The 10162-nt window shown below is 33.3% G+C and overlaps 1 protein-coding gene across 1 annotated transcript; it reads right to left on the bottom strand.

Moving 5' to 3' along the window:
• Positions 1 to 240: 240 nt before the first annotated feature.
• On the bottom strand, positions 241 to 9317 carry LOC141818876 (putative LRR receptor-like serine/threonine-protein kinase At1g53440; the record flags this gene model as incomplete). Its single annotated transcript, XM_074706289.1, is given in 23 exon segments — positions 241 to 356; positions 655 to 901; positions 1006 to 1222; positions 1361 to 1479; positions 1559 to 1699; positions 1777 to 1969; positions 2135 to 2505; positions 2623 to 2672; positions 4550 to 4588; positions 4670 to 4732; positions 4825 to 4887; positions 4982 to 5053; positions 5154 to 5225; positions 5327 to 5398; positions 5479 to 5550; positions 5627 to 5698; positions 6133 to 6204; positions 6314 to 6385; positions 6474 to 6545; positions 6631 to 6699; positions 6785 to 6856; positions 7634 to 7781; positions 9179 to 9317. Coding segments are annotated over 23 exon segments (2623 nt in total), but the record flags the coding sequence as incomplete, so codon positions are not given.
• Positions 9318 to 10162: the final 845 nt, after the last annotated feature.

The following is a 10162-nucleotide window of genomic DNA, read 5'->3' as shown; positions in this document are numbered from 1 at the left end:
TAATGCAGAAACTAATTCTAAATATTTGTTTTATTTCTCTTTTCAACTTCTGAAGTCTATTTTCTAAACATCAAAAATGTTCCAAGAAGATTTTTCTAACCAAACTCACCCTATAGAGAAAATTTGGTTATGATTAGGAAATAGTGATATATATCAAAAAATTCTCACACCAATGAAAAGAAGAAGGTAAAAAAATACTTCCTCACCCAATCAAGGATATTACAAATTCCTCCTTAGAACTATAATTAGTGTTGCTCATTCCGCTGACAATTTCTAGTGTCACCACCCCAAAACTGTATACATCTGCTTTGTCTGTCAAGTAACCTCTCATTGCATACTCTGGAGCCATGTAACCTCTGCAAGAGTTAACAAAGTTTACATAAGGTAGCATTGCACAAACAATGTTTTTGCTAATTTAGATCAATATATTCAACTCAATATGATGTCTTCATTTCAAAAATGTAACTCTCTCATATGAACCTATGTCATTAAATTCCATTATCAACATATAATATGCGTGTTTTCTTAATTTAATTGCATACACTAGATATTTTATCTTGAACATAATGCTAGTTAGATAAATGTTGGATTAGTTCTTTAAATATGCATTTTTTTAAAAAGTAATACAATTAATAAATCAATAATACAACTCACACTGTCCCTGCTATTCCTGTGCTGATATGAGTGTTTCCTTCTTCATCGAGTCTGGCCAAACCAAAGTCAGAAATTTTTGCATTCAGATCTTTATCTAGTAGAATGTTTGTTGCCTTGATGTCTCGGTGAACAATCTTCAGCCTTGACTCCTCGTGAAGATATGACAATCCTTTCACTATCCCTATGCAAATATTGCGTCTTGTTTGCCATTCCAAATTGAGGCGATATTTTCAGTGGACCTATAAAACTCAGGTTTAACCTTGTATCTTTTACAAATGATTTGTAAAGTAAATGTTATCCAGCGGAACCAAGAGTACATTTCCAGCAATCTATTTGTGCAACTAGATAAACACATACCAAATAAAGCACGAGCAAGAGAATTATTCTCCATGTATTCGTAGATAAGCAATAATTGATTTCCTTCTATACAACAACCGTAGAGCTTCACTAAATTTGGATGTTGTAAAGCTGATATCATTCCTATTTCATTGACAAATTCACGGTTCCCTTGCCTAGATTTGGCAGAAAGTTGCTTGACAGCTATCATGGAACCATCTGACAGTACACCCTGAGAAAGTCATAATTAAAAATAACCACTATACGTGATATTGCAAATAATCTAAAGTTGGAATGCAACAAGAGAAAACAATGCATTTGTCACAAGTTAGATTAATAAAAAAATTACAATTTGCAAATGCATTTATACCTTGTACACTGGACCGAACCCCCCTTCACCTATCTTATTTTCAGGATCAAAATTCCTAGTAGCAGCTTTAATCTGTTTCAGAGTAAAGCAGGCAGTTTGCAACTCGAGGCCTTTGAGTTCTGCATGATCCTACTTTTTCTTTTAATGCATAGTCTTTAATTCGGCACATGCTTATAAAAAATTAAAACTATAGCTTACCATTGTCTCGAGGATCTTTCCTGATGAAGTAAAACCAAATGATGTTTAAGGCAAGAATAAGTACCAAACAAGATGCTATAACAACGCCCACAATGACCCCAACAGATAGCTTGCTTTTATGCTTGCAAGCAGCCTTAAAATCTACAAGAAGCGACACAATTTATTATTATCAAGCAAGATATTAATGGAAAATCAAAAATCATTTCAAAAGAACTTACTCGGAGTGATAGAAATGGCTGAGATAAGAGGTCCATATACACCTCTCACAGGGATGCTGTTTGTTCCCTTGCCACCCCACTGAAAGTGAATTTCGAGTGTGTCATTAACCCAAGTAGTGAAGTTTTTTATTAGCACCTTGCCAGTTCCATTAGCTTCTTTTGCAATGTTGAAATCCTGTAGAACTTTTTGACCCTGCATTCGTTTAGAGTATTATCTGGTTAACAGATGAATGTGCGTTAACAGATGAATTAGCACATAAAAGAAGACTTTTCAAAGGATAGGAGTGTTTAAGTATTATGAACGTAACTATTTTGTAGGATAAAACAAGAATGAATTATAGGCCAAAAAATTAATCACCTGGATTGATACATCAAACAAACGTCTACCCACACTAGCATATGTTTCGTCATCAGTGAGCATGATCTCAACAAAATGGAGTCTCACTGTGTAATTTCCCTGCTGTAGGCATAAACCATAGTATTTCATGGAAAGAGGGCTAAGCCGAGCTGTCATGTATAATTCTGGATTACTGATATTTAAGATTGAAGAATTATCTGCAATAAAAGATTTTGACTCATCTCCGATAAAGTCTCCGGTATTGCTGTATGCCCATACTCCGTTGTTCTCACGATAGGTTGAGTGATCCGTTCCGTCAAATGAATCATCTTGGTATTCATGCTCGTCAATAGTCACTTTATTACCACCACAGTTAATGAACAACTCGCAATCTGCAAAATGATGGGAGACAGAATCATGTGAAATCAATGCCAATATTTATCATTAACTCTATTAACTTGAATTATATCTCAATTTTGTGGTAATCCTTTAAAAGCTCCTATACCTACTTTTTGATTTCCCTGAGCAAGGGAGATTCTTCCTTAAGCATGAGGGTATCCTGCAAAACCATACAAAGCAGAAACCTTTGGTGTGAGATTCCACAATCGAATTGCACAATTCCATTAAATTGTTCGCGCTCAGCCCATATTCTTCTTCATTTTTTTCTCAGTATTTAACTTTATCATTCTCAAATCAAAAGCATCTGTTTCACAGGTGAAGTTTAGACATTTCTAACCATAACTTTTGTCAATCAATCTCTTTGGCTAAGATACTGCATGTTTCATTGAGAACACAGAGGTACTTATAAATAAAATATAATACATTTTTGGAAAAGCTAAATACCATTAAACATTCATGCTAAGTAGTGTCAAAAAGTTGATACACCACATTTAGAGGAAATAGGCACCACTGACCTAGGATTTATACCATAAAAGAAGTTCCAAGCTAGAGGGGCAGCAAAGGGGTGCCAATCAAACAAAGGTGTGAGGTAGGAGCTAGAGATTATATTGGGGTTTTAACTTTTGATTATACAAATGAAACGATTCTAACAAATGGATCATTTTTATAAATAGGAGCTGTCTATTATTGGTCTACCTCACCTAGACCACCTAAAATGCTAGTTAGACCATCTGAGAAGCCCCAACCAAAGAGGACCACATATTGGTATGCAAATCAGTCCCCTGTCCAAACCACAAAGTTGGCCAGCAACCAAGGCAATTACTTGTTAAAACAATGTTTTTTTGCCTAGGCGGTCACTGTGTTTCTACAGTATCACAATCCATTGATTCAGAAGATAAGTTATCCTATCTTTTAGCATCATCTTTCTAATGTTACAAAAATTTTCTCAGAGAACTCTTTCCCTCACATAATAACATCGAACTCGGTGTTTATCCCAACATTAACTCTTTATCAAGAGCAAGCACATAAAAAAACTACTTTATCCTTTTTCTATGCAATCCTTCACAATTTATCACAGCTAGGGGTAGGCACGATTTGGTTTGAAACCAAACTAAAATATTTCAGTTAGAAAATCCAAACCAAAACCATTTTAGTTAAATTTGAAGCTGAATTGTAATTATCAATTTAATTTTGGTTTGGTTTAATTTGAAATAAAAAATTATAAAATAAAGGCATATATATCAATTAAAGATACAATAAAACTACTATCTAAGCAAAATTTTTGTTGAAATAACATCGAAAGTATCATTGCTTAAAGTTTAGGGTTTTGCAATGAACAAAAGGACAATAAGATAAAATACATATAATTAATAAACTAACTTCACTACATATACAGTTAGTCCCACACATAAGTACATAAATACACATATATATAACAAGTCAATAACCTTAACAATTCAGTTCAGTTTTAATGGTTTGCGTAGATTCAAACCTAAACCGAACCAAAAAAACAGATAAATATACCTAGCTTACAAACCAAAACCAAAACAATGAACTGAATTTATTGGATTGGATTGGTTTGGTTCGGTTTAGCGGATTCAAGTTGTAGGTGCTCACCCTCTACATCTATGGAAACTTGATTATATACAAAATATTCAATTAGAGGTGGAGCTAAGAAAGTATAAACAATTTAATTAAAGTCTTCTTTTGAAGAACATCACCAACATCAGAGGTTGCAATATCAAAGTTTCTCAACCGCTGAATTGTTGTTGTATTTCTGTCATCTCTGTGGGATTCCTGCTTTGTCTAACAAGCTAACATAACATCTATGATCTAATTCGAGGGTAAAAGGTAAGAATTGATATTATAAATTTGAGTTAGTCCCATAAGGGAAATAAATATAGCAATTAAGTCTTATGTAAGAAGACAATCACATATATGGGATATATAATTAGTCTCTTTTTGTTTATCTATGCACTAAACCTTATCCTTCTTGACCTATGATGAAAGAACAAGAAGAAAGTATCTAAAGCTTACGAGTTGTCATTTGTAGACGAAAAACTTGAAACAAGGTTCCTGCATGCAAAAAGTTAAATTCTTAGGTGGTGCAAGTTTAAAGAACTATAAACAGTTCAATAGATAATTATTGAATCTTACAGTCCATCTTGTGGTTGGCAGGATTTTGGTGGAGATACATTAAAAGAATTATAAGAGACATCCCTGCAACAGAAGACCTTATAAGCTTGATGTTTGATGCAAAAGTAAGTTCCTCTAGTTAGATGGATTAGTGATCTAACTGACAAAAGACATACAAATTTCGAGTCCTCAAAATCCATGATGGAATGCTTCCACTGAGTTTGTTATTGGTCAGGTACCTAAACATATTAAATGGACGTCAGATCTGCAAAATTATTACTGGTGCAGAGTTGCAACTCAACAACAAATAGTGTCTATAACTGCTACACTTACACAAATTGTAACTTTCTTAGTGGGCCAACACTGTTTGGGATTTGCCCAGTCAAGTTGTTAAAGCTTAAATCTCTGAGGAATTAAATTGGCAAGCAAAAGCAAGATTAATATCATGTTGTTTATTGAACTTGCTAATAAAAATGGTGGAACTTCCAATGAGAGAAAATCTTACAAAATTTTTAGTTCTGTCATCCTTCTTATATATGGAGGAATTTCACCGGATATTGACAGGTTCCTAAGAACCCTATATAAAATAACAGTCAATAAAGCAAAGATATGTATGTGTATACCAATATATATAGAGAGAGAAGCTACTTCACTGATGATATTTTGTGTCTAACTTACAATTCCTTCATGTGAATCATATTCTGCAGTGGAGGAAACTGTCCTTCTCCCCCTTTCCAGTCAGTCACCCTCCTGGATTTGCAGCAAATAAATTTTCAAATATGTCTTGTAACCACTTCAAGTAGATTGAAATACTAACTAATTGCTCTTACAGCTCAGTAATTGATTGCAGTCCAGAGAAGTTGCGAGGAAAAGGACCTTCCATAGATGTCCCTTGTATGTCACTAGCACAATGGTTCAAGTAACGAAATTTAATAATGATTAACATTTGGCCTAGAATAGCAGTGATTGACGACTTACAAGCGTTTAAGATTTGTCCAATTACCAATGAAATTTGGTATTCTGCCAGAAATTGGGTTGCCATCTATTCTACTGGAAAAAGAAATGCAAAAAGTTTACTGTTAAATTTCATTGGTTCAAGCAAACATGTTATATGTTTTGACACTTTACATAAACTTCTTTACAAAGCTTAATTTGTGAAGATAAATCATAAACCTTTACTTCCACCATTTACACTTCAGGAATAATGAGGATTACTTCAATTTTTACCATGGTAATTTGTTTTAATCAATAAGGTTAAATACTAATGACAAAAATCTACATATTAACTTATTAAGTTTGTAGATGAATGTGCAATGCATAGCTTGCTAAGCTTTTATTTACGAATACTAATGGCAAAATCTTGTCACACAAGTACGTTGTTAAGTTTGTAGATGGAATGTTTAACTTGCTCAGCTTAAGTTTCATATTTCTGAGCAGAGAAAAAAATAATTATATATTGAGAAGATATAAGAGATGTAACATACAAGTCCTCTAACTGCAGGAGATTGCCAAGTGATTCTGGTAATTCCCCTGTGAGATTATTTGATGAAAGCAATCTGTAGCAAACACAAAAGCACGAATCAAATTACATTGCATGCATATATATATATATATATATATATATATATATCAAAACTAGTGACAGAGTGCATGTATCCATCTTACAAGCGAGTCAAATTGCTGAGGTTGCCAAGGCCTTCAGGAATTGAGCCTTCTAGTAAGTTTGCTTCTATTGTCCTATAGCAAGTTATATATATTTATTTAATTAATATCATAAACTATTATAGAAGAAAAGAAAATTATGGCGCAGGACAAAGGAATGTACAGCGATCTGAGTGTCGTAATATTTCCCAGCTCTTCGGGGATGCTCCCAGATATCCGATTTCCCAAAAGAGACCTGCAATTCTTTTGTTACAAATTAAAGAACCCTCATGCATATCAGAAAAAGAAATGGAAGAAGAGTGTAAAAGTACATAAATTACAGATTGGTGAGGCGAAGAGTTCCCCATTTAGCTGGGATAGTTCCATTCAGATAGTTCCTTGTCAGATCTCTGCTAGACACAAGTGAGCTATTGGCTAAAATTTATCATTCACCAAAAACAAGGCATTCAGTAGTTGGTCACTTCAGTGACTCACAGCGAATCTAAATAAGTAAGGTCGGCAAACTCAGCCGGCAGCTCTCCAGTCAAATTCTGCTCCTTCATCTGGCTGCAAAAGAAATGGAACCAAAATTTTCCTAAGCTTTTGTTGTCTTTGTTAAAGTTGATTAGCTGATCATTAATCCTAAAATATAGTTATTAGAAAATATCCTCAATTTGAAATCATGAACTTTTTACACTACACGTGTTGAGATAAATGAATTACTATACCACTTGTTAATGCAACTTGTACTTTGAAAAATAAGGTTATAAGATTCATCTTTTAGAAGTATTTTGGTTTCCATCTAAGATTCAATTAAATGAAGCCAGAATTAGTGAAATTCTATGTTAAAATACAAATCCATGCCAAGTTCTTCACTGATTTTATTGAACATACTAATTAAACTAGGGTCCCGCAATATTTCTCCTAGAGAAATACAGGGGAATTTATCAGAACAAAGCTGCGAGATCGAAAATAATATTTTTGAAAATTCATCTTTTCAAAAAATATTTAGTCTCTCCTGCCCTATAGTCTATAATCTACTTATTATTCTACAGTCTCATGCTCTTAGTTAACTCAAATTAGTAATCGACACACTTCACAAATGTTGATATATATTTCATGCAAAAAGGCGTTCAAAAGTATTAAGAACAGCTAAATCGAGAAATCTCGTTATTCACATATCATCACGATCCAACAATTCCATTCGATCCTCTTAATTGTGATTAAGATAGCATGGAGACAAGCATCCCTTAATCATGAAGTCCCATGCTGGAAATGATAGTTTTTATCTCGATTGAGAGATATAAAGCAAGTAAAAGTGACAAGAAATAAGAAGTTGCTCACATGGAAGTGACATGACAAGTATTGCTTGTGTTGTCACACATGCCACAAGTGACGAAGTAATTCCCGTTATCTGGGTCTTGACGTTCTCCGCAAGGGTCCATACCAAAGTTCCAGTTCAACTTTGAGCCAATCCTTTGTAGAACATCAACTGTATATTAAATGGTCCACAATTGTTCCAACCATATCATTTAACACTTGACAACCATGCCTTGCTAATTTAAATCTCATAAAGATTGGCAGATAATTAACAATGTTTAGTGTAGAGATAAATTTAAAAATAAATGAGAGATTAACATTAAAAACAAGTCCACCAACAGGTCACAGTTGAGCGTTTATTATTACTATAAGCCAATTTGGCAAGCTTGAATAGCTAGCTAATAATTAAAGAGACCACCGATTATATTATTACTTGACACCACTGTTCCTAGTGAAATGGTAACCGTAGGACCACTTAACCTTGCATCCTTAGAGCCTTCTAGGCAAATTACCCCCATTACCTAGCCTTTCGAAACAAATTAGTTTAATGATAAAGATTAAACAAACGTGAGAAAGGATCTCAGACCTTAGAGCTCATTTCTTCATGCAAGTATAAAATCTGCGGCAGTTAGTGCTTTTTATTTTCATTGGTTTAGGTATCCATGCATGTCGGAGATGACAATAACATGCGAAGATGGCAATAATATGTTTCTTTAAAGTGAACTGGTATGCTATCCAAAGGTCAACAAAAGTTTTTAGTCACTGTACTGATTAAACACTACCTCCTATATATATATCTTAAAATTTATTAATAAAGATAAAGTCTTAATAGTGACCCAATATAAGCTCAAATGCATAAACAGTTAGCATAAATCGACTCATTTTTAAACATAATTTATTTTAAAAATTATTACTTTTTATAAAGAGTTTTAAGTTAAATCTTACACTCCACAAAATTATGATTCGAAAATATATCTATTTTTTTATTAAGTCAAATGATGATAAGATTTTATTATCCCCTTCATTTCGAACATTCAAAAGTGATTTGTGGCGTCCAGAGCCGTGCATACATCTCCGAGTGACGCAATTCTTTAGTTTACTCTTGGGGAAGAGACCACGACGCCACTGTCATTATTCCCTCAAGCAAAAGTTCAACTGATTTTTTAATATTAAACAGTCTGAAAATATCAACATATACATTTTTGAACTATGCGGGGGAAAATTCGAAGTGTACTAATCGAGGAAACGCACATCAAAAGAATCCATCAATTTTTTTTTTTTTAACTTTTAGGGCTTACAGAGAATGTTGTGTCAAAATATTAGGGAAAGCATTAGAATCCCAAAATGTCACAGAAAAGAAGAGAAATATATGTGCAGTAGAAGAAAAGGAGCCTTTATCTTTAAGACTCCGGACATTAACAATCAAAAACCCTTTTAATCAAACCCAAGGAGAAGAACAAGGCTAAGATCTGAAAAAACCTCGAATAAATTCTTAAACGAAGAAAAACCAACAAAACAAAAAAAAAAAAAAAAGGAAGAAATCAGAGTGAAGGCAGTGCGGTGATTTACCTTCAGACTCAACCAGTGTCTTTGTCTGCGCTCTGCATCTGAGGTCCAAGAAGGAACTCAAAGCCAAGAGCAAAGAGGAGAGGACGAGGAGACGATGAGGGCTTAGTTTAAACAGAGTTGCCGCTATGATGGCTCTCATCTCAACAATTCCTCGACGAGACGGAGGAACCGACTTTAGTGTGCTTGTATATATTGAAGCAAAAAGAATCAGAAAACATTTTCTTTCTTTTATTTATCTTTTTTTACCTGTTAAAAAATCAGTAAAAATTTATACAATTCGCTACATATCGTAATTAAAAAAAATACTCAGCGAAATCTACTCTTAAAAAATACTAATATATATATATATAGAAATAATTTCATTTCGTATTTATTGATTTATTTTAGATTGTTTTTTAAATTTCCGTAAGAACTAACTAAGGGCCACGTGTCGGTCAAAGAATGCGTCACAGATAGTTGATACTCATAGGTCTGAGGATTATGAGTTTGATTATACGTAGAGTACCTTTTGAATTTATGGTTTACTGATTAACTCGTTTATTTTAGAATTAGAAGTCCTTGTTAGTTGATACTCATAGGTCTGAGGATAATATGGTTGGCGAAGTCGAGCAATACCTTCTTCCGTCGTGATCAATTGTAATTTCTCGATTTACCTCCTCATAAATAGTGATGGGATCCACCGTGTAAGACCACTAACCTGTAAAAGAGGACAATATGGTATGTTGACTGAAAATAGAGGAAATGGAATTAAGGCATTTAAATTTGTTTAACAATTTTTTTTAATTACCGTTTAAAATTTTATTAATTTTAAAATTTCATTTATGATTTTTATTTTGTTAGTAAAATGCTCTGAGGATAAAATATATTTGTGGTTACTAGCTAAATTATTCACTAATACTAAAATAATATTCTAGAATAATTTAATATTATAATAAAATACTATTTTAAAATTACCATTTTAAAAAAATATCTGAGGAATTACCC

Source organism: Curcuma longa, unplaced genomic scaffold (assembly GCF_044706935.1).
Source record: "Curcuma longa cultivar G26 ecotype Majalengka, Jawa Barat unplaced genomic scaffold, ITB_CL_G26_1.1 contig_26413, whole genome shotgun sequence".
NCBI classification, from domain to species: domain Eukaryota; kingdom Viridiplantae; phylum Streptophyta; class Magnoliopsida; order Zingiberales; family Zingiberaceae; genus Curcuma; species Curcuma longa.
Note: the sequence above shows the minus strand (reverse complement) of the source record. Positions and strands in the feature narration are given on the sequence as shown.